The 25,619-nt window shown below is 37.4% G+C and overlaps 1 protein-coding gene across 5 annotated transcripts in view; it reads right to left on the bottom strand.

Annotated features, from left to right (window-relative positions):
• Nucleotides 1-903: 903 nt before the first annotated feature.
• The window catches only part of STAG2 (STAG2 cohesin complex component), a 75,529-nt gene continuing 50,813 nt past the window's right edge, over nt 904-25,619 (bottom strand). For 3 of the 5 annotated variants that reach the window (XM_065846111.2, XM_065846113.2, XM_065846112.2), the window contains exons 16-34: nt 24,855-24,958; nt 24,137-24,229; nt 23,865-23,954; nt 22,808-23,011; nt 21,223-21,293; nt 20,725-20,812; nt 20,541-20,621; nt 17,318-17,410; nt 14,671-14,845; nt 14,142-14,281; nt 12,968-13,069; nt 10,771-10,919; nt 10,090-10,218; nt 9,551-9,756; nt 8,942-9,131; nt 8,743-8,856; nt 7,043-7,169; nt 6,628-6,705; nt 904-3,966 (exon numbers count right to left, since the gene is read on the bottom strand). In XM_065846111.2, coding sequence (XP_065702183.1) covers nt 3,943-3,966; nt 6,628-6,705; nt 7,043-7,169; nt 8,743-8,856; nt 8,942-9,131; nt 9,551-9,756; nt 10,090-10,218; nt 10,771-10,919; nt 12,968-13,069; nt 14,142-14,281; nt 14,671-14,845; nt 17,318-17,410; nt 20,541-20,621; nt 20,725-20,812; nt 21,223-21,293; nt 22,808-23,011; nt 23,865-23,954; nt 24,137-24,229; nt 24,855-24,958 — 2,258 coding nt within the window. In that variant the 3' untranslated portion in view covers nt 904-3,942. The other 2 variants (XM_065846115.2, XM_065846114.2) reach the window with 2 other exon arrangements.

The raw sequence follows: 25,619 nt of genomic DNA, 5'->3' as shown, positions 1-25,619 counted from the left end.
GCCACGCGCTTCGGAACCACTGCACCGACTGTGCGATTACGTCTGCAACGCCTGGCAGCGGCTACAAAAAACACAAAGGCAACTGCAAGGCACTAATTTACAGAGATCCTATGACTCCACGTGTAGCTGTTAACTTAAAAAGAAAAAAGAAATATAAAAAGATTTTATCAAAGGCATACACTCAAGAGAGCTTAGCAACACTGAGAAGGGAGAGAGACAGCTGAGGAAATGAGAGGCAAAACTGACATTGAATTGTTACTTTAACAGAATTATTGTTATAGAACAGTATTGTCCTACGTTACCTTGTTTTTCAAGTACGTGTCATCACCCACCTCCAAAGATATGGTCCCTTTCGGATGCCAACACACACCAGAAATTAAACCATCTTGATACTAGATATTGCTTAGGGAAAAAATGAGGGAACAGCATAAGCTGTATTTCAGTACCATAAACTGATTAAAGAATGTGAAACTAAAGCAGTTAAGCAGGAATAAGTATATTTTTGAAGAACCTATTTGTGTTGAACCAAAAGAACTCTGAAAAACAAATTGTCAATTTTGACAAACGCTTCAAAGCACGAATAAGGTGTGACATTCCTCAGGCTATTAACAAAAGTAAGGTAGCTATAGGTCAAAAAGCAACAAAACACTATTGTGAGTCAAAGCAGCTCAAAAACCTCAGTAGACTTTTTATGGGTAGGAAGTTAAAGCTAATAGTGTAAGTACCTGAAATCCCAAGTGTCTGTGTAGACTAGCAGGAAAACAGAGAAGAGGGAATTTTAAAGAGGCAATTATTTAGTTATACTGAGACTAGAGAAGATGGGGATTTACTAACAAGCTACAGGACTCAGCAGCACAGCACCCAAAGGAAAAAACAAAACAAACAACAGCAACCGCTAATGTCTTGCGTATTGTCTTTGGTTGTTTAATGTCAAGAAACACTTTGTACATAATATGAGAAGACTATTCCTTTGAATTTCATTCTGTGTCAATATCTTCTCTGTGGCCTCTGGTAAACTAGAGGACAGGCTTTACCTTCTCGGAATTGTCTGTTGTTTTCTACATTTTAACCACATATGTTTTCAAAAGTCAAATTTCTTTCATTTACAGGCTTTTGTATCAAAATGGTATAACTAGAACAGACTTTACATTGTATAGTGAAGGTATTTTTCTTGTTTTATAAACTTAGAGCCTACTAAAACCATTTTCCACACGATACTATTGACCTTACAGCAGGATTTAGAGACAGGAACGAACATTTGTCATAATAATAATTTAAAAAAAAAACCCCAAACACTCAAAGTTACATTAGCAAGTATTAGAATTATTACCTCTACGCTTTTAAAATGACTCCTTGCAAAAGCCTTGTAGCAGAAAGGAGGTTTCCACACCCAGCCAGGGAGCTGGGGGGGAAAAGCTGGCCTGGGTTTCCCCTCATTGCCTTGCTGACTTGCCAATTAAGCTTAAAAGGTTTATCAGGTTATGTTAACTTTAAGAAATGGAAAGTAGCATAGACTTTTAGTGATATTTCAATTCGACTATACACAATATCTCCAACATCTTCATCAAGAGCATTCTGAGTAATGTCAGATCAGAGTTAATAAGAAACAGAACCAAACAGAAAGGCTATTGATACACTTTTAAAAAAACGTAACACGAAAATAATTAACCATCCATTTCTTGGCATGTAAAAGTTCTATACAAATTTTAAAAATTTTATTTGCAGGTACTAACCTCATGAAAAGCTCACTCTGTATTTACACTAATTCTTTTAACAAGGTTATCTCAAATTAAAGCATATTTCAAACAATCATGATTGCATTAACTTTTCTACTTTAAATTATTACCCAATTAGTGCTTTATTCACATTTTAAAAACTTGTACAATTTATTACAAATATAAAACAGTGCAGTTTTTCATACATTATCCCAACTCTGAGACAAACACTTAAAAGACATGGAAAAAGATTTGGATTTCTATAAACATAACATTTGCATTACTCATACCCCCTTCTTCACTGGCCTCCCCTCACCCCCACTTAAAAAGATCAAACATACAACATACTGCAGGTTTATTTTTATTCAAAAAGTTACTGTCTCAAGACATAAATACAAATCAGAAAACAGTACAATTAGGACAATAGAATGTGGAGGACAACAGGTTAAGGTAAATATATAAAACATTTTTAGCTGGTTGAAAACAAAGCTGTAAGAACTGCTTTCACAAAGAAACACTCCTTCAAGAGTAAGAAAAATCAACTGAAGTTTAAAATCATATATACAGTCCTCTCAGCAGTTCTATTAAATGCAGTGGTGTGAAAAACAATATAGGCAGTACTTTTAGACATGAGAGTATTTATTTATGTAAAATGAGTTAGGCAGACCTAGTTTTGAGTTTGTAGTTACCCCATGACTTAGTAAAATAATTCTACTTTATCATGATCCTTTAGATTATCTATGGTTTTTGGCTACCACAGCCGAATGGTTCACTTCTGAGTCTAGAAACGGGAAGCCTTTTTGTATTCACCCATTTGGGGAGATTATTGTATTGCAAGCATATTAAGGCATGGAATGATTAAAATAATATACCTCAAGAACTGAGAGACAACTGACAAAAAATATACATATGTAATATAAGTTAATATTTCCTTTAAAATGATGTCTAGCTGCCTAAGCCTCGCAAAATGAGCCGATGTCAAAATGGCATAGATCCACTTTCTGGTTTAGACCAAATTTAATTTATTTGTGAATGGACACAAAATGAAGTTTAAAGCTTAGCTTTCAAAGAATATTATGGGTTGTTTATGAATTTCTATTATCCAATCTAATTTACATACAGAGGAAATGTACTGTAACCTGTTAGAAGTATCTTTAACCTGAAGACTGCTTGCAAAGACAGATAGATAAAACAATATAAAATACAAATTTAAAAATCATTTTTAAAGCATGAATTCTCATGCTCTTCTATTTTTAAACATTGTTAAACTTTCAATATATTTCTGAAACCTCATAATTTTAAGTTGGAATTTAAAAGTAAGAAAAAACTAAACAAACTGCGCAATTATAAAATCAGCACCAATTTATATATATATATAATTTTATTTAAAATTTAGATCCCTATTCCCACACTCTAATAAGCTGTATAATTTTTGTTTAGAATTTTTCTGCAAACATACTACAATAAGCTTCTTTTATTTGGAGACAAAATACAGTGGCACTACTGGAAGGAATTTCACAACATTACATTTTTCTTAAAGGACAAGCAAACTTTCAGGGTTGGTAATGGGCAAGCATGACTGAGATCTGGTACTTTCCGGTAGTTCGTCGTTTATGGACCTTTCTGAGAAGGCTAGCATGAAGCTTTTGGAATAAAAGTGTGGTTTAGATTAAGAAGCTGTTAAAATTCTCTTTTATGCATTTTTTCCATGATTAACTGATACAAACCTTCTGTTGCTGAAGTTTGCATTTAATTTAAAATACTGACACTCTTCTGGTTCTATCAATGTAAGAAAACCAATCCATCTATTGCAGTTCATGGATGTAAACAGCAATCCAGCAGAGCTCGTGATTATTTAGTATAGCCAGCACGTGTACAGAGAGGGGCTCAAATCTGTACCAAACACCTCTCAGGCTGTTAGATTAAAACTCAGAGGGAACACTTCTTATGATCTGGAAATAAACCGATAGCACATAAATAAAATATTGATTTTTTTTTTCCCCCAACAAAAAGTGTAGCTTATCCTCAAATTGTTTACTTGTCCTTTACATTATTTTTTCAGGCAAACAAAACTGCCCCTTCAATGCACTTGATCTTGAAAGCATGTCATTCTCCTTAGAGAAAAATCTGTTCAGAATTTCACTGTATCTACCACAATTTTGTATTGAAAAACTTCCTCTTCCACTTAGAAAATGACTTCACCACTGATTTATTTGTTGCTCTGGTATTAAAACATTGACACCCCAAGAACCTAAAAAAAAAGTTAGAAATGGTGTCAATTTGTAGTCTACTACACATTTAACAAAAACAAAGCAATTAGTATATGATTTAAGATTAAGACACTTCAAGATATGTTAAGGCATTACAAGTTTATTTTGCTTCCAAACCAGGTTTACCACACTTCTGATTTACGCAATAATACGCAAAGGGCACCTCATTCATTAGGAAATATTTTTCCCACACTTGAAATTAGCTAGATCCAGTAGGAATGTGATAAAGACTGTGCTTTAATTATTTTAGGTAATAATTGCAAAATAATTTTTAGTTAGTTGCCTCATTTAGACTTCTTTGACAAGGGCATTTTCTAGGGCTTAACTTGAAATCAAGTGTGCAGTTTCCAACAATCTGGGATGAAACACTCTGCACACCGCCTGCTGCTGGGTCTGCGTTCATAATGGCAACAGGGCATTTCGCAGCAGCCAGGACACGAACTTAATGCTTCCTATTAAATGTATCGCCCTTGTCAGGAAGGCAGTGAAAAAATAAAACAATAATCAGGTAAAAAAATCAAACCACTGTCCTTCAGGACTCTGATGAAGTGAAGACAAAGCTTTCCTGAAACAAAGAATCAGTTTCCCTTTCCCACGTGGGATCAAGCCATATAGTTTTCTATGCCAATGGAGGTAGGTATCACCACCGATATGCCAAAAAAAACCCAACCAACCAACAATAATCTCAGAAGATCCAGATCTTATAACTGGCCTAGCTTTTATAGGACTTTATAAAATCAGAAAGAGCCACAAGAGACTTAATTCTCCTGAACCTTAACACTGCTGTTCACATTTATCTGTTTACAAACCAATTTTTACTGTTCCTGGTATTGAATTCACTCTAGATGCATCATGGAATACAGCACTAGGCACAACTGCCCCTGGTGCCAACAATAAATGGACACACCAAAAAACAAAAACAGACTAAAGTTTGGATAGTAAACCATGCGCATCTGAATAAACTAAACAGCTTTATTATGTTTAGGTCTATTAAAAACAAGTGCAACTCCAAGAATAATGAATTTCTGAAATAAATTATATTAATAAAGCAAATTAACTTGATCCAGAGAAAGTTTTTCTGTATTTACGATTTCTTCTTAAAATGCTGCCCGACAAATTCAGCTCTGACTCACGTTGTCTCCTAAGCTATTAGCAGAGCTTCCCCCACGCAGGCAGTTACAGGAACTCAGGTGGGGTTCACACGGGAGAGCAGCAGTTTCTGCAGAGTCGGGTTTGCTAGGGGCTGCCCCTTGTGGCTCCCCCTGGCAGGAGCAAAGCCACTGTCACCGCCTGCCACCGTGTGGTGACACTGCCACAGTGCGGCTGAGGCGCGGCAAACCCCGGCTGATGCTGGGGGGATGGATGCGAAATAAAGTAACGGGAAAGAAACCCTAGCTAACCATAAACCTCTTAAAACTATTCCTAATTGGTTTCAGAGACTGAAAAGTTGAAAGGTTTCTGAAGTCAATGAAATGCACCTGTAGAAGACCAAATTTTCAGCATTGTCAGAATAAAAATGACTGGTATTTCACAGATCAATCAATTGAAAATCAAGAAGGGGAGGGTTAATGCTATTTTAAACCAGAACATGAGCAAACAGGTGATATACTTTCCTGGTGTTACTTTGAGAACAGGACACACAACAGCTAGATGCACAACCTAATCTGATTCAGTAGTACTAAAGCAAAGGCCTACTGGTACAAAATATATGGATTTGCATTTGAAACAGTATTTAAGACTTCTTTCTCCCATGACAAGTTCATGCTGCAACAATACTGTAAAAAATACACAATCGTCTTCCAAATTCCAGCAATCTGTCCAAGATTCCCAGGAAGCCTTGTTGCACTGTCCTCGGTTGGCTTGCTGCAGCTTGTTATTTCCAGTGTAATTTTGTACCAGCTACGCAAGGTCAAAAATGGCTGCATACATTACAAGTGGTTCAAGACAGAAGGAATCCCTCATGCAGATTTTTAAAAGAGAATAGAGACTGCAGATTTATCAAGTCGGAAAAAGGGGCAACTGCAAGCAGAAACTACAGACTTCGGATGTTTTGGACCTAAAACTTTATATGGAAAGAAAAAATACCTCTCATCTCTATAAACAGATATCTGTATTATCTCTATTATCTATTTTGTCCAGTATCTTACTTATGCACACAAAAGTAAATATGCCAATTAAAAAAACAAAACCAAAAAACACCTAAAAAACCCCACGCAAACCATCCAGTGCTGACAGTTGGTAATGGCAGAGTCACTCAACTAAGCTCATCACAACAGGAAACTTATCCTTAATATCGTGTATGCACTTTGTTTTTCTAGAGCTCTCTGCTGCCAACCTCTGCAAGGGTCTTTTCCATACCAGATGGGTTTTCTTCTCAGATTCAAAGGCTTTTGATTTTTACATAGTTATATATTAAGTCTTAAGGACCAAAATCCTATGAACTTACAAAGAACATTGACTACCTTAGAATTTATGAGGCTGAATAACAGCATAAAATATTTCACTGACTGTACCAGTCTGCCAAAATCAGCTAATGAAGACAACCTAAGGATTGTGTCTTTCCATTTAAAATTTGAAATAAGAGAGTAATGTAACCTTAAGACTGATCTTACAGCATTTTCCTCTTACGTAAGTTAACCTACCGATTCATCCATGATTGAAGCAGGGTCAAAGAAATCTGGTTTTAGTTCCGTTCTTTCTCTCCTGTTCTTCGATGGTGGCTTTAGAAAGTAAGCAAATAAACATGTTAACTGCAATTCCTGAAAAAAAGTGAATTTTTAAAGTGTAATAAATGAAGCCGAACTCTCAAGTGATAAGAATTGACTGGGGATAAATGTTCATCTCTCATTATTATTACAGGAAGTGCTCTTGCTTTTTTGTATGGCAGTTTGAACAGATGGCACTTGTACACACATAGTGGTACAGCCATTTAAGAATGCAGAGATCAATAAGAATTATTTTTCTGTTTCACCAAAAAGAAAATTTGATTCAAATATCCCGCTTGAAAAGCAGAAACACAAATCCAAAATAAACTATACAGACAAGTCAATTTCTTACTAGGTCTATGTCCATGGTGTCAAAGTCCATGCCTTCATTGAGATCTTCAATCCGCCCTTCTGATGACATCATCACATCTTCAACAATTGGCTCTTCATCATCTTCCATTAGACTTGTGCCACGTCGACTGAAATGAAAAGAAAAAGCATCTTGTTTAGCACCAATTCAAATTAAGTTTTATCTGAATATTTTAAAAGCTAATAATTCAGTAAGGAACTGCCAACAAATTACAGCTCAATTAGACAGAAAAGTAATTAAATAAATGCATAACTACTGTTAAAGAAAGCTGGTATTTAACCAGCTAGAACAGGGGTGTCAGACTCATTTTCATCAGGGGGCCACATCAGCCTCACAGTTGCCTTCAAAGGGCTGAATGTAATTTTAGGGCTGTATAAATGGTGGAGCATTTCCATTTATTACAGTCCTGCAATCACATTTGGCCCCGCGAGGCTGACATGGCCCCAGGGAAAATGATTTTGATACCCCGTTCTAGAAGATACTAAGAAAGCGAAGAACAACTAACAAAGATCAACTTATGGAACCTTGTGATACACCTCTAAATGAGGATCCTGAGATGCTGCGAGAATTGATACGCAGATCAAAACTACCCCTAGTTCAGAGATTTCCATGCGAGTATTTATGCTCAAGTGAGAAAGAAGTTTTGCTGCTTAAAGAAAAATTGCTCCTGCCTTATGACATGACAAGGAGGAACGTCTCTGCAATGAAGGGGATGCATAAATCCCTTTTCAGATATTCCCACACACTCCTTCAACCTCTCAACTTCTACATGCAACATCAGACCTCATGAGAAAAGTAAGGAGGCATTCTAATTATACTAACTGGTGTCACTATACAAACAACCCAGCTACCGAAACTATAGTGCATGAGTACTGGTATTCAAGAATTAAAAACAAGCAGGGGAAAGATGTAAAGCTCCTCAATATTATGTCCATGGTTTTAGTTCACAACTTGTACTTCTGTAGAACCACACAGTCTTCATTAAAGCAGAGAACTTCTAAAACTATTCCTTCCCCTCTTCAGCCAGCTAGCTCTGGAACATAATTGCATTAGCGTGCATGTCAAAACGCACCCGTGATGAATCACGGGAAACGACACCACAGTAAGAAGGTACAGCCTCTGAAGGACAGCGTTCGGTTAAGAAACATTAGCCTGCCCTCATCTTCTTGCACAACATGAAGGACCCTACAAGGTTTTTGTGTGTTCGGGTTGCGAAGTTCTACAAAAACTGGTACTACAGGATTCCTTTCAATTTTGGTGTCAGTGCTTCACACATTGAACACCTATTTTAATATTAATTTTTAGTTTTCTATTTCTAAAAATGATTCTGCACTTGGAAATACAAAAAGATGATGTTTCATATGTTGCATTGGTTATATGTATCTGCCACAGGTAGTATTCAGTTTAATAACCAGTTCCCTTTATTACAAAGCTCACTACTGTTCAGTTTTTCTAGAGTTTAAGCTCTAAATTAAGCAAGAAATCACACCAATCTATCTACTAAATGCATCACCATGCACTTTTGCCACTGCTCTTCTAAGGCAACTCAAAACTTTAAAACACAGAAAAACACTAGTCAAGAACTAGAACATGTATCCTTCTTAAAAGATACAGGAGTAACATCTCATTTGATAAACCTTCCCTCCCCGAACCACTGAAGGAAACATTCCATTCTCACTCACATAGCGTGTTGCAAGTTGGTTCTCAGCTTGACGTAGTTCATCGCTGCCCTCTCCTGTTGTTGTCGCGCGGCTTCTTCCTGTTGCCTTTGAGCCAACATCCACGTTACTTGCGTGCTTAAAAAGACCATTATTCTATTTTAAACACGAACTGGTTTTGTGTATGAACGCTAACACAAAGCAGACCTACTCATCTACGTACTTGTAATCGAGCGGAGCTTGGTGGTGTTCGGGCTGCATAGGATAGACACCCATATAACCTTCTTCAGGTCGCAATCTCTTGGGCTCCCTCATTATTGTGGAAGTCAGCTGAGGTGTCTGCATCATGACCGGTGTGTGCATCGTCTGCTCTCGGTTCAGCCACATGCTGTCACTACTGCTGCTTTCTTCAGCTGGAAGGAAACACAGGACACCCGTAATCTCAAACTAGCCTAGAAGAGAATGTTTAAACGTGACTGAAATGCGTGTGCTTTCCACTTCCTGAGAACTGATTTATTTACTTTGTGCCACAAAATCTTGCATGTGCCCCAAAAGGTCTGGATTCATAACCACAGGCTAGAGTATTTGAAATACTTCTGTATTTTGTGACTTAACACAGCATAGTGCCTTTATTTCCTTTTGGGAACCACTGTTATGTTATTCAGACTCTTCAAATGAATAGTTTTCCCACTGAGACATGCACAGAAGTTATCTTGTTTTAAAAAAAATATGTTAAAGCATTCAAATTCACTCAAGCTAAAGAGGAGGGATGGACGTGTGTAGTTTATATGAGTATCTACTCTAGTAAATCTTAGGATGAGAAAAGTTCTACCTTCAGGTACTTTCCGTTTCCCTGTTGCTGGCTTTGTCTTCTTATTTCTTACTGTAGATCCTCGACTACTAATTCCACTAATCACTGACATAGTATCATCATCCCCACCAGCTAATAAAGAGTTTCTGTAGGACATGAGAGGAAGCCACACATCTTCTCTTCGTAGAGACATCTGAAAGGTCATAAACTTCTCCAAGTAAACATACCTTTAAACAGAAAAAATAATTACAAAGATGCAAAAGATATGTAACAAGGTATTAACATGTCAAGACACCCAGTGCTCCTCATCTAGTTAACAAAAAGGCCTGACAACAGCAAAAGCAGAAGATAATTTCTGTTCATCCACCATAAAATGAGAATAACAATGATAAATACAATTTACCCTTTGCGATTATACTTGACCGTACTGTGTCAAATCATCTTGATGTGCCAAAGATTCCACTTTAGGCGAATACAATACACATAAACACACAATTATTCAGATGCATGTCTTTTATGGCTATCATTACAATTATTAAGAATATTAAGGAAGTACTTACACTGTTCTTTTGTCTTGTCTGAGAAGTTTGGAGGAGAACTCACTCAGAATATCAAGAAATGCCAGATTTAACGGTGGGTGGCTCTCACCTTGTGGATTAGGCTCCTTAAAAGCAAATTCTATACCATCCCTAAGAAAAATTTTTAAAAAATTAAATTACATTAAGTGCAAACTAAAGAAAAAGTCCTAAGCACTGGGAGCTATCCAAACTGAACACCTTCCCTTTACATGAAGAAATTCAATGTTTCCCTATTCTGGAATAAACAAACAAACAACCCACTATTCTTAACCAGCACCCAGATGCACTCTTTCTGTCATGATGCGATCGATACCTTGCATTTCACGTGTTCTGCATGAGGCCACCATGACCATCACTGGCAGTGAGGTGGATCAGTTCTAACTGTTACAGATAAAACGTTCAAAATGGTTTTTCATGGCAGCATTAACACTACTGTCATCTATAGGCTCCTACAACGATGCTCAAGAACATCAACATTATTTAACATCTGTGTTTAATTCAGGGACAAAACTGCTGCCATCTTCTAATTTATGAATAAGCTATACAATCTTCAGTGCTGATGCATTTTGTATTAATAAACTGATTTTGAAAGACTGAAAAGATATTTTAACTTTAGTCAAGAAGCATTTACAAAAAGGGAAGTAAAAGAAAGCACACAATTACTTGTGTAACATAGCAATAGCTTCTCTTGTTTTCAGCTGATCCAGTCCAAATGTTAAAGCAAAACGTCGAGCAAGTTCCTTTATGCCACTGAATGCCGGTGATGATCTGTCAAAATTATAACCATTTTCTTGAATCATTTCATTGAAAAGCTGTATGAAATGAAAAGAGAGATTTTCATTTATTAAAAAAATATGCCAAACTTCGAACCAATTGACACAGAGTTAACTTTCAGTAAAGAAGTGGCTTACTGTCTTTTCCCACCCCCCACATTAATTCAGTGGCCCCAAAAGACAAACACGGAGATTTAGGAGACTCAAGTCAAAGCTATTCTTGAAGAGTCTGCACTTCAGAGCCCATCCTTGAAATACACACTGGCCAAACACACGTCAAACTGTAAATATGTTGGATGACAGACTTCAGCACTTCCCTAAATGAGGTGTTCTATAGTTGAAAATACTAAACATCAGTAGGATTCCTTGATACGTACACTAACAGAGAAGAAATAAATGGGAGTAAATTCTCACCTGGTCTTTACTAGTTTGTCAAACTACTACTTTGCAATTCATTTTTTGAAGAAATTCTAAAATGGAAACATGTCTTCAGGGAAGTTGCCGAAGACACCAGGAACTCTGTCACCAAGGATCACACTAGTAACTATCCATCAATAGTTGGCAAAGCTGAACACCCTGAACTTCACAATCTTTTTCTTTGAGCAATCCTTATCTCATTCTACTGAACTTGACTGGAATTCTCTGTAACAATTTTTCTATTATTTTCTAAGTTTGTCTTACACACCCTCCACTCTCTCATGTAACACTGAACAAACCAAAACCAGACTTACTAGGGCTATGAACATTAACTTTTCATTCACAGATGAATTTGAGCCCATAGTTGCATACTTTTATGTTGATTTAGCTCACTGCAACTTAGTTATTCCCTTCATCCAATAACACTTCTAGTATTTATTCTCCTGTTAGTTCCTTTTTTTAAAGGAGGTTTCCTGGAAAAAATGCTAGTTATATATTTAACTGTACATGTGGGAGGTTTTTTGTTTGTTTCATAATACTTGGGTCCTCTCATGTTCCTATTCTTATTGCCACATCAGGCTTGGGTAACAGCGTAATTGTACTTCCAACATTAACTTCCTCTGTCTGCCCTTTAAAATATAAGGGGCTGGTTATTCATGAGATGGAAAAGACTAACAAGAAGAGCATTTACTCAATATCACAAGAATTGGTGAACTCTGGTGAAAAGACAGCACAAACTGTAAGCAAATTTAGTATTCAGTTGCACAGTTTACGTTGCAGTTCCACCAGCTACTACCAGAAGCTGCCACCAAGAGGAAAGGCCTCATCCTCCCTTGTACTGGCAATAGCCACACAGATGAGCCAGCTCAGGGGCTTCGTTAAGGACTCTCTCTGGTTATTCTCAACCAGGATTAATATCTAGATCTATATCCACTATGTGGCTTATGACCTCTAGTACTGATAAAAAGGTGTGGGCAGAGAGAGGACAAATTGGAGTAAGTTTTTCAACAACGGCCGAGATCTGTTGGATTACAGCAGTTTGCAGGGATAGGGCTTTATTGTTCTGAGCCTGTAAATAAGATTCATGCAGACTGATCAGGAGAGCAGACAAATCCAACTCTCACCTCAACTGAATTCATCACATCTCAACACAAACAAGCTCAATTACTCACAATCATGTCTCCATTTCAAAGATAGGTGAAGCCCCTACCAAGTCTTAAGAAGTACTGAATTACCAAAACTTCCCATTACTCCTCAGAATAGTTAAAAACAAACAAACAAACAAAGAACCCCACAAACAAAACCATAAAATCCCACCACACAGACAGGAAGCATTTTCCCTTATCTGTTCAAGAGTAAGTAAACTAGCAGTTTCATACCACATTTCTGAGTATGTGACTCAAACTACTGTTTTAGTTAAGAGGTATGTCACAGAGGTATTCATTTCATATTTACTATCCTCTCACATACCAAATATTGTGCTACGAAAAGTGTTCAGTATAGGAAGCCTGACAGCTTTTTTAATAGTTGCAGAAAATGCGTTTCAATTTTGACCTATTTAACCACACCTTCCGTGAGAATTTCTTCATTAATACCTTGCACTGGTTGTTAACAGGATGTGATTTATCACATGGAATTTCATGCATAAAACCATTGTAAACCATTCTTACCTGCTGCAAGCTGAGAATAAGCGTTTTAGCACACTGGATTTTGTCTATCTGTCTTGTTTTACTCATCGTTTCTTTAATGATATCACCATAGTCATTGTAATACTAGGAAAAAATAAAGCAAAAAGTCAACTTCTGCTTTCAGTTGAAAACATTACAATGACTGAATTCTTCAGAAAAAAACTAGGAGTTGCTATTAAAAAACAACACTTTGAAAAGTGAACACATCATCAAAAAGATACCCTAAAACACCTCCAAAATGATTTTAAAACCTCAAATCAGAAAGAATATATCCACTTCTTTTCATTCTGGGCGTATTACTTTAGATGCAGACTGACCTATTTATCTTCAAGGCCATGACACATTTGTTAATAACACATGGTCACCCCTTCAGGGTACAAGATTAGAATCTAATCTTTTTAGTAACTCCTATAACTCTGCTGGGGAGTTTTCTATTTTCTCTGCTGAAAGGAAGCACTTATGGATGGTTTTCGAGCCATGATTTTTCCAATGAAAACGGTTGCCTGTTCAGTTCTTTAAGAATCTGAGGTTCAGAGTAAGTACCCAGTTAGTTTATTTAGAGATTTGAAATATATGTAGGGCACTCAGACAGATAAAAGCAGGCTACTCAAATTTTATTTTTTTAAGGGAATCACCAAGGAGCAAAGATTTATCATGTTCATAAAATGAGAACTCATATTATTGTGCAGCTGTGAGTCCCAGGAGCCACAAATGGGGCTTTTATGTTAAAATAAGATAGAAAGAGGTTATTTGATGAGACCAGACATCATGGAGTTGATCTTTGTAAGAAGAGTCTCAAAAGGCCTGCTAAACTAATAACTGGATTAAAATATACCATCCATCAGGATAAGAAAATAGATCTATTAAAAACAACGTAAAAACAATTACCAGGTTTCCTTCCTACCTCCCAGTTACCCACACACTGGAACTGTGAAACTAATCTCAGCCATTTTTTTCCTTTTTTATGGAAAAAGAACTTTTAAAGGCCTACAAACTACCAACTCTGGAGTTTTGAATTCTTCACATTTTGAATCAGTTATCAGTTAAAAATTAACAGTTATTAAAAAATCAGTTAAAAATTAACAGTTATTAAAAAATCCACAGCTACTGTGTTCTAGTAGTTTTATGAAGTCCCACTACTAGGCTTTAGATTTACCTTCATATATTGCTTGAAAATGTCTGCAGCTGTGTTCATTTCCACCACAGTATATACAATGAGTTTACAGAAAGCTGCAAGCAGATTTCTTCTTTTGTGCAATGCTTCGATTTTGCTAGCTTCATCATCCTGCTGTCCATCTGCAGAGTTCAGAACAGGAAAACTGTCAGGCTCAAATATTCCATATTTAAGCATTTATGTAAAAAGTGATGTAGGCTAACAGTCAGGGTTCCGAAAATCAAATACCAATTCTGACAGCAGTGCATCTCATCGCCCGCTGACCAGTCTCCTTCCCTGATGTAAAGACAAACATGTGCCTGTTACACCAAACCTTTACCACAATTATCCTCCATGTCCCCAAAACATAAATGCTTTAATCGGTTGCTGACACCTACAAGACAAACCTACCTCTGTGCCCACAAACACCTCTCAATGCCAGAAAAGCAAAAACAAACAAAAAAAGCACAGGAAAACAAATACCTTAGATAGAAGGCAAATAATACCAAGGAAACGTAAGTTTTGTACAAACCTGCACTGTTATTATCATCATCCTGATCAATGAATACATGATCCAAAATAAAACTGAGTAGTTCAGATTGCAATGAAGAATCAGGAGTGTAAACAAGTGGCTCCAACATGTCACGTCCTCCTGTCATAATCTGATGACTGAAGATCATCAGCACATCACAGAGAATTGTGAAAGCCTGTTAAAAAGAAACCTTAGTAAATACTTGCTCAGAAACTGGATTTTCTTTAGAATAATATATTTCCACTTAACTATTTAGAGCCCAATGGCGCACACAGGTCACTTAAGTCCTAATGAGCCATCGGCCAGCTGGAAGTCAAAACGTGCAGCATTTCCTACAGAAGGCTGCTGTATGAAGACTGGGTCTCCAAATCAAAATATTGTACAGATGAAGCCAACCGAATATTAAAACAATGTGAGATTAAAACACAACGAGCCTGAAATTCCCAGACTGTGCTGACAGATACTACATTAAGTCACTAGAGAATTTTGTGGACACCAACCATAGTAGAGTTGCCTTTTTCTTTCCCTTTTTTAAAATTGTTTTGATCGCATTTGTAAAACATCTACTAGATGAGGGCATTCAATCCCTTTAAATCCTGATGTCTTGCTTCCAAAAGAACAACTACCTCTTCATTTTGCTTGCTAACTGGTGCATCTGACATCAGATTTAAAATGCCTGTAGTCCACCTCCCCGGAAAGATCCCATGTATCGGTACCCAGACTGACATCCTTCACACCAACAGACCAAGGCACCATACTGCTTGGTTCTGCACCTCCTCCCTTCGATTCTAATCTCTTAAGTACTTGCAATTTTAATGAACAGATCTGTTCTCTAATTCTTCAAAGCACATGTTACTGATTTCCTGATCACAAAAATCCATATGCTCCTCTGAAGTTCCCTGTGCCCTTTCACACAATGAAGGAAGGGAAGCAGAGCCGTGGCTACAGTGCCCTGCACGATCGAGGTACTTGTAGTTTCTCAAGCATTCACCGGACTCAGCGTTCCACAGCCTTTTAGAGAGACCTGCTCAGAGCTTCAGTAGCTTTTGTTACTCACCCTTTCACACCATACACCTTGTGATTTTTGACACTGGATTGCTCTCTGACATAAAACATGCCTGTTCAGTTCCAGGAATACTCTTGTCATAGCAAGAGTTTGAAAAGCTGCAGTTGTGCAACTCAGACGACTAGATTTTCAACTGCAAGCTCAACCACGTTACTACTGCCTTTAGAAGCAAAACCACTCTGGCTATTTATTTAAGTAAAGAACACACTCAGAAGACAGACTGGTCTTTCCCCCATAGAGAAGTACTTGAAGGTTGTTAAAGGCATTTAGTTTGAATTAATCCTGCTATCAGTAACCTGTGCTCTTCGCTGGAACATGAAACTCCTGAGAGCATCCTGGCTAGAGAAGTGTTTGACCACAGACTGGGAGAGATTCAGCCTCTACAGTTTAACCTCTTTCTCTGACCCTGCTACCGTCAGAACTCAAGTATTGCCCAAGATGATGTCTCAACTCTTCTTGAAACAAAAGAAAAATTAAAAACACCCCCCCAAACCTTCATGCCTGCATTTTTCTTCAAAAAAGCCAGGACTTGTCTCTTGCCTGAAGTATCAGGCGCTACTTGCATGAACTAAACACCTAGACATCTTATGTCTGAAATATCAAAGAACTTCCATCTAAAGCTCTCCCCCACAAGGGATAACTGTATGAGAGACTGACTATGAAACCGGTAAAATGACAACTGTTCACAACTCTACTGAGCAGTACATCATTGGCGAGGCTTCCAAGCACTTACTAGAATGGTCTCCAAATATCTCTCAACAATGCCGTCAACAATTGATCAGCATCTGACTGTACCTAAGGGTGACAATAAAAAAACCACCACCGCTTCCCAACAATAAAATCCCCTATGTTAGAGTGCATACATGTGCATGCATACATTCTTATGTTAAGGACCCATTGTTTTTCTCCTGATTCAGATCCCCCAAAATCCTGGGACTCTCCAGAACTAAGGAATATATTGTGCATGCCGCATCACGCTGAAGGGGATCAGAGATGTTACCCCTGTATGTCCTCACAGGTTTACAGCAAGAGGAGGAAAGTTGTCTTCACAGTTCTTCAGTAGATGGCCACATTTAAATCATAGTGCAAACGTGAGAATGTAAAAGCATTCAAAGATAGAACTAAAAAAATATAACTTCTCTGTCCTTAGGTCTTCCAGCTCTGAGTCCATGAACCCACAACCAGCTCCACCGGTGGCATGTGTCATGACCACAGGGTAAGCAAGACCTTTGAAATGGAGCTCTCCCACCTCACTTGCAAACCAGAAGAGGCTTCTACCACGAGCCTACCCAGTCATGGTTTAAAGAAATAAACAAAAAACCCCTTCGAATAAAAGTTTATGCTGCCTAAGATGACTAGAAAGAATCAAGTTTAAATTGATCCTGAAATCCTACCTAAATTGCCTAAAGCAAGGCAAGCATACCAGTACAGTATGTATTCAGACTGCAAGGGCATTCAGCCTAAACATCTAAGATGCACCACATTCCCACTTAAGTGCTAAAAATATTAGCAAGGGGAACTTTCCAGCTGCTTTAGAAGTATAATATTAGCAAACGACAAGGAGAAACAACAGTCACTGACCTGTTCCTTAACAGCAGTGTTTACGTTTGTCAGGTAGTGTTGGCAGATTTGACAGAACACTCTCATCTGCTTCTTTAGACGCAGAAGATCCTCCTGTAAAGAGAAGGATTTCATGTAAGTCTTTTTCAATTGTATAGTCACATATAGTGTACATATGTCCACAGAGCTATGCACCACAGGCCTCATGTGTAGTTGTAACGTTCAAGTCTACTGCATTATTTAAAAATCATCGTTACAAATAAAATCAGCAAGAAGCAATTTCCTCAATTTAGTCGTGCTGTGTACTGCAAAAAGAAATGGAAGTTTGCACGAAAACAGTGAAGTTATTAAAAAAAAGTAACAACAGTAAAAAAAACTACAAACAAACCCAGTCCTAAAAAATGCCACCAATGCCCCCCCACACACACACACACCAACTCAGAGCAAAAGCATCTTCTCTTTTCAATTTCTGTATTTTCAACCCAGAGGACAGATTTTAGGTAGCTGCTTGTAACTAAACCAGACATGGCTGCACGGTATTTTTTTTAAACTGACTGTTTGAGGATAAAGTAAAATGTCAGACAAGAGTTGGGGTTTTCTTCCCCTCTTCCAATGAAAAACGAAAAAGTAGCTAAGTATTGCAATTACTTCCAGAGAAGTAGGTTATTGAGCAAATAAAGTATCAAACTGGTACAAGTACCATCCCCACATGCAGCACGGTTGGTGTTACTCAATCACGTGAAGATTTTAGCCCATGTAGAACTGGGGAAATTATATTAGAAAAGACCAACTGTGTAACCAGCATCAGTCCAGACAAAGAACAACTACCCAAGAGAAGCCTGAAAGCTTTCCATGGAATCCAAACCAAAGCAAGTCTCTCCCTTCAACAACACAGGTGACACTTTTGTACAACACGTCATTTAATCTCAACAGGAATTACAAAAGCAAAGCTGCTTCTTCACTATGAGTTTAAGCATAATATGATTTTGGAACGCTTTCACCACATATAAAACCTTTCCTCTCAACATTCTCCATTTAGATTACTATATTGATATTAAGAGAATTACATAAGAGAATATTTTCTTTCCTTTGCACAGAATTACTTATTTAAATTTTAATAAAAAACTTAAGTATTTATTTAGTCTTTTATTTTAGTGGCCTATATTCTGAAGCTAATTCCCACCCAGTCAACCTGCTCACAAACAGCAGGCAGCTAGCAGTTCATTTGGTCACAAAACAAAAAACCCCCAAACTTTAGGCACAGCACATTTTTCACTTTTGTTTCTGTGCTTCAGCTTCTTTGCTGTTACATTCCATCAGCATTGAACAGAAAGCAATGGAACTTCTGTACGCACCTGGTATATTTGGCAGAAGACAAGCAGTTAAATATAATAAAATTGTCGTGGTTCAGAAGTTAAACCTATGAGAGCTTTAATTTACCAAATTTTATGACAGCAGCAGAAAATGGTCCCAAAAAAGGACCACTTTTCAAGTAAGTTCTTTTCATTCCTGCTGAAAGTATTACAGATTATATTTTACTGCAAAATACCTAAGTTAATCTTCATTTCCAACTTAGCTTCAGCATTTAGCTCAGCTTCTGCCATCAGGCTTATGATAAAGCTTTAATGGCTATTATAAAAAATCCCGACTGCTGTTTACCCTTTCAAACGTAAGCTAACAAAGCCTCCAAAAACTTCACTCAATGTAAGTGCTTCTCAACAATCTATGTATCCACTTCATAGCCGATATTTTTGGTTTTGGAAATGCTAAAAGCCAATAAAACCTAGATGGTAAACTAGTTAGCCAGCCAGTATTGAATAAGTTTACATTTATTTAAGAGATCTTCAGATTTGTAAGGACTCAACCAGTATAGCTACAATTATTCATTGCATTCTTAACATGAGAGAAAGAAGAAAACAACAACAACCAAATAAAAAAACAAAACAAAAAAAGAAAGAAAGAAAGAAAGAAACCCCGTCAGGGTCTCACAAAGGTGTTCTTTGTTCTAAAAAACATGAGTACAAATGACACAGCTTCTCCAGCCCTGTATCTATCAGAAGCTCATACTACCACAACCTAAAATAAAGGAAAAAAATATACATGCTGACATTAATTTATTGTAATAATGGATTGTTAATTACAAATTACAATTTATTGGTTATAAATTATGTTGTGAGTTCTTGTTTTCTCTCTAGTAACTTAGAACAGACACCTTCAACTTCTTTTTTTAAAAGTAATTATAAGTACGGCAATTAGAGTGTTTAAAAACCCTGAAGAATGTACTTATTTCACCTCTGCCATATAACGGGTGTGTTATCAGTAACTCCGACAACAAAGTGCAACTCCAGTGTGTATTTCTGATGAAGAGAGCACAAAATGTATCCCCCTGAGAGGACTGCAGAAGGCTTCTGCAGAAAGCATGTTTGATTCTTATTTTTATTTAAAGAAATGGAACTGTTTCAGCACTTAGGAACTCAGTTCTAACCTGCTGGCCTTTCACAAGCCATTTTCCTTAGGCAGGTCACACAGCAAACCGGCTCCTCACCCTCTCTAGGCAATGTTGGCCAGTGCACCCAAGAAACCTTAATCCTTCCTCCAAGACTTTTCAAGAAGTGAAATTAGAAAGATGACATTTGCCAGAGCTTTGCCCTTCACGATTACTATACATAGAACCAGACCAGGCCCTCTCATTATGCCCTGAGAGAGCCTGAAATTTCAGTTAATTTTCCATGTCTTTATTTAACAACACATCTAGAAGACTGATGAAGAGCAAAGTATGATTGCAACATACTGAGCACTGAAAATGTTACAATAGTGTGCAAATTCTTATATGTCATGGGCTTGTCACTGATACTTCAGTTTGCAAAAAAATTCAAACCCACTACTTGAGTAGTAATACTAACTATGCTGTATTTTATAACTGGTATTCTACCCCTCCTTAGCACTCCCACTGTGCCAGTCTAATAGGTATTGCATTTATTTACTACAATTACTTTAAGACTCTCTCAAATTAAACATAATATTGACATTTAAATAATAATAACATAACAATTTCGAGAAATAGTGGGTTTAAACGTCAAGCAACTACTAGTACTAAAACTAGGAATTCTGAAGAACTTAAGTGCATATTTAGGCAGGTATGGGTATAAAAAGATCTTAGGTTAATTCCATCACAGTTCCCACCTGATGCCACTGTAGGCACGTATCAATATTTATTTACTAACGCAACTGGAACAAGGCATACCTTTGTGGAACTGCTTTCAGAGACTTTTGCCAGCTGCCACAGGATCACATAATGAGTACACTGCAGTGCGTGAATAACAATCTGAAATCAAAAGGAAAAATGCATTAGATGACAAAGGCCAATGAAAGATGGCAACAAAAGCTATTTCTTGTTGTACCTAAAGAACACATTTTTAACTACAGACCTGTTCTGGCATGTCTCCATTTTCAATGCCAGTTTTCAGTAACTTGTAGTTGCATCCAAACAAGTCCCATCTTGATAGGTCATGAGCACTGGAAGCATTAGAAACAAAGCAAAGATGTAATTTAACCAATACTGCTTCCGCAATTTGATGTTAAGAACTACTAAAAGCTTAACTGGTCCAAAAAAAAAAAATCCCAAACAAACAAACCCCACACTCAAAACATCACAACACACCAACCAAACACCCTCTTCCCCCAAAAAATCCAACAAAAACACACCTCCAAAAAAACACAAAGCAAAAAAAAAACCCTCCAAATATTACAGTTCTGTATATATTCCTTCATATATTCAAAATGTGTCATGTTCTGCACAACTCTTATTCACACTAAACAAAAAGCCCCTCTAAGTTGCTTTACAAAGTTATCAAATTAAAAACAAATAGAAATAATCCTCCCACACCACAAGCCATGAAAGAAAGATGTCTGCAGAGCCTACTTACTTGTGAAAAGCAGTGATTCTCTTCAGTGTTGACAAGACTTGATATGCATCATCTTCATCAGGTTCCTCCCCCTATTTAGTAATCATACAGGAAGATATCACAAGTGATATATGGTGAGCAAACTAGGGAACTTAGGATTTATTTTTTATTTTTTAAATTTTTTTTTTAATAAAGAACCCCAAAACAGCTCTCCCCAAGAGAGAGACCTACATCTAAATTTATCTTTGACACTTTTGTTTTCAGAAGAGTTAAAGGGTTTGAGAGAGAAGGTAGCAGTTCATGTTCAGAAACAGTCAGCAGCACAAGGAGAAATACGGGAGGAGGAAAAAGAAAAAAAGAAAAAAGAGTCTATTATTGTAGGTGCCTCAGTTTTCTCTGAAGAATCCAGCAGAGGCCACTGTCAGACAATAGATACTGGACTAAATGGGCTACATTCAGGTCAGTACCTCAATCTTGCTTTAATCACAGAAAAAAGTCTTTGAGAGAGGTAAGGGAAGTGTTTTGTGCTAATTTTCCCACCAGTTCTGAGCAACTTGCACTCTGAGAAAGGAATAAAAAAGAAAGGGCCCAAAAAGTATCTATGGAAGTACACAGATCAACTATCTAAGGTCATAGAAACTCCTTCTCAGTGTATCACAGCCACTGCAAGTCCAATGCTTCTTACGATTCTGCAGTTGCAAAACCTTATCACAGCCACTGCAAGTCCAATGCTTCTTACGATTCTGCAGTTGCAAAACCTTATCACAGCACTATGGATTTCAACACTTGCAGAGCATTTGCCATTTTCCTCCAAGGCCACTGCCTGACATTCCATTTCCTTGCTTTACCTCTCTTTTTCTCACAATGGGGGAAATAAATGGATTACTAGGCACATTTCTTACGTAGGTCACATATGTCTCACGAGTGGAGTCCCAGCTCAGGCCAATAAGCAAGAGGAATGGGAGCAAAGTTTGTTAAGTCTACATCTGAGGTGTTGATAATTAAGTTCTCAAAAAGACACTTCTCATCCTCCTTATCACAGATGGGAAGAGAAGAAACAAGTTTTGTCTGAATGTCTGAGATCCCACATAGTAAAGTACTGTATCAGAAAATTCTCACCCTTTACATTAGAACAGTGTGGGAACAAAGTGATTTTTAAACTATTAACTGCATCTGCTTGCGTTCAGGAAGGAAGGGGATTCTAGAGATTTTGATATCTACCAACAGCAACATGCAATCAAAGATTAGCACCACTTGTACATCTGAAGAGAACCCTAGTGGAACTGCAATGCTACATCTCTCGAAAACACAAGCTTCAAAAACAAAAGGTGAAAAGTTTATGCAATTCCATAGTTTACCTGAAACTTATCTCAAATTCCCAAAAGACACTTGCCAAAAGGAGATTAAAGACTCGCTGTCCTAATATAAAAGAAAGTCTGAGTTCATATAATCACAGCATTGACACTGTTGTGTGTCTGTTGTGCTTAACAGCTTTGAAAGTCAGAGCAAAGTTCCCATTCCTAACACCCTGACTTGTATAAGATGACAAAAACATACTGCAAATATTTACAGAGGCAGGAAAAGCTGATCGTGCACATTGAAATACCTCTTGCAGGAAGTCTTCAAGAAGTCGATTAAACTTGTCTGCCAGTTCATCTATTAACTGACTTCTTGCAATGTCAACCCTGTTGAAGATTGTGAACTCTTCATTACAGAGAGCGTGGTATGTTTTTGAACAGGCTTCTAAAACATCTATGTCTGTGTGCTTCTCCACAATATCCCGGATTTGTCGCAGTAAGGCATCCAAATGCTACAAGAAAGACGGAGGGTGAGAGGGAAATAATTCATACATATATATATATATATATATATATATATATATACACACACACACATACACACACACATTATTAATAAACCTTAAGGAATTTTAAAAGATAAATTCAATGTATTATGTTTGTAACTATGATAAGGAACACAAAACACTTCTAGAAACCTGGTAAAGCTTCTGAGTGAAATAAAAAGCTATTCGGCAAAATTTAAGTAGGAGCCTCCTCTCCACCTGCACTGTTCACTGTTGCTCCATCACTGCTAGGCCACACTGTCAACTCAACAGGTTTTTACTTTATTGACCCTAATGATTTCCAGGTACTTCCTTCACAACACCACAAAATAGGGCATGTGAGAAGGGGAAGATAGAGATGAGCTTACACCAACTTCATCACCACAGCAGGTAAAGTGAGAGCAGTAACTACATAATTTGTGGTCTAGTAGTCTTGCCCTTTTTCATGCAATTAAGATGGTGGTTCATTAGTTTGGCTGATCAGAAAAAGAAAACTTACTGAGTTATTTCTACGAGCTTTGTCTGTCAGGCAGCATACCTCAAACATGACCACAACTCCGCAATAAATGCTCTGGCGTAAAGTTCATTCAACTGGCAAGAGTCTCTGTTAAAACTGGCCAGCCAGGCCTTAGACAACGCTTTCGGTATGGGTAAGAACTGCAGCCCGTCACAGCCCTCAAGTCCAAGTCTCATCTCCATAAGGGTTACGATAAAGTCCATGTCTCACACAAAACCAACACATGTACAATGGTGAGTGAAATTCAGCGACTCAGTCTAAATTCTGGGGTTTCTCCTTTCATGTTATTGAATGTTACTTTACCTTTTCTAACCGCCCTGTTGTATAAATTTCCAAATCAAAGTACTGTGGCAACTGCAACAAGTTGGTGACCTTTTCTGCATCTACGGAATACTGTAAAATTGACAAGGAAAAAGTTTAAATGAAAGAGTCTTGGAAAACACAATTCATTAGAGGACAATCAAATATTAATAAAGACTAATAATAAAAAATGAAGACTTGTGCAAGTCACATAGTTAAATACAGAAACTATACTGTTAATATTTCAGCAACAGTCCAAACGGAAATAAACCTACCTTCGCTAGCAACTGAGGAAGTGCCACAGCAAAGAGTTCAGTAATTTTTGTCCTGTCATCCAACTGGGTTTTCTTTTCCTTTGCTGTCAGCACCTGAAATATGGGTATTGTGAGGATTTTACAACTAAAAGTTTTGGTGGAAAGTTTTATTATAATTAATGAAATGACAATTAAGTACACAGACCTTCTAACATCACTGTAAAATATCACTGTTAAAAAAAAAAAGCCAATTTAAAAGAAAAAAATCAGCACTCAAAAAAAACCACTTCAGAGTTACACCTAATACTACTGAGATTATCTTGAAAACGGAAGTGACAATCTAGGACAGGTTTACCTAGATCATCAGAGAAAAGCCAGCTGCTGGGCTGTCCTCCTTCCAAAGAGACTATGAAGTTATAATCCCTTCTCTCATTTTGCTCTTTCAAATTGAAAATACTTTTAGCTTTCTCAAACATTGATTTTTGTTCTCCTTTCCAATCAATACTTCTTCCAAAATCAATTTTGTATTACCTTTAATAGCAAAAACAAATGCAGCAGTCCAAACCATACTAAGCACGTGCTGAAGCCCAGGACAAGTGAACTAGCCAGGCAGATACTGGAGGCTGTGGCGACTGAAGTTGAATTTCTGCAGTCACAGCCGACGACCTTGTCCTTCTCCCCACTCTGTCCCCACAGAACCACTCCCATATCTCTAGACAAGTAGCTTTTTCCTTCCTACCCTTTTCCCTGTTCCTCTTCCCACAGGCGGATGACATTCAGCTGCTTGCCGAATTGTACAAAGCATTATTTCAATCAGTGCGCTTTCCTGTCTATCTGTTAAAGCTGAAATTTAAGAAACAGATGTTAATACACAGCTTGAACTTTATTTTTCCACAAGTGTTAGTATTTAAGGCTCAAAATATATTTATTTTTTGAAAGGGAAAAAAAAAAAAGGCATTTATCTAGGCCAATAGCTCATTTCTAGGGGTGGGGCTGACACAGGGGATAAAGAAGATAAGCACCTTATAAAACAATGTAAGAAAATACTTGAAATTGAAGGAATATCACTGGATGAGTCACAGAACAGGATGAAACACATACCAAGTTTTATAATCATTTTAGTTCCTTTTCATTTTTCAAAGGTCCATTTCAGAGGACCTAAAAATTACAGAATCATGCTGGAGGGTTGTGCTTGGTTTTACTGTCATTAAAGAAATGACAGTATTTTTCCATAGGGTAGTTGTGACACTCAACAATGAGGCGGTTTCACAAGTAACCTAGTTTCTCCAGTGCCTGAAGTGCAGCCTGAGCCTGTGGAACAACAGAGCAACTGGACACTACATGCTCTTTTCTCTCCACCATTGTTCTTCTGTGTCTCAATTCCATACCAGAAGTGATCTCTTTCTACTCCTCCTCACATTTTATAATGACTATTAGTGATTTACTATAGTCATGTAAAAACAGAGAATATATGGGGACTCATAAATGTAAGCATCTTATGTCC

The sequence above is a fragment of the Patagioenas fasciata genome, chromosome 11 (assembly GCF_037038585.1).
Source record: "Patagioenas fasciata isolate bPatFas1 chromosome 11, bPatFas1.hap1, whole genome shotgun sequence".
Classification (NCBI taxonomy): Eukaryota; Metazoa; Chordata; class Aves; order Columbiformes; family Columbidae; genus Patagioenas; species Patagioenas fasciata.
The sequence above is the reverse complement of the archived record's forward strand: the minus strand, read 5'-3'. Positions and strand labels throughout refer to the sequence as shown.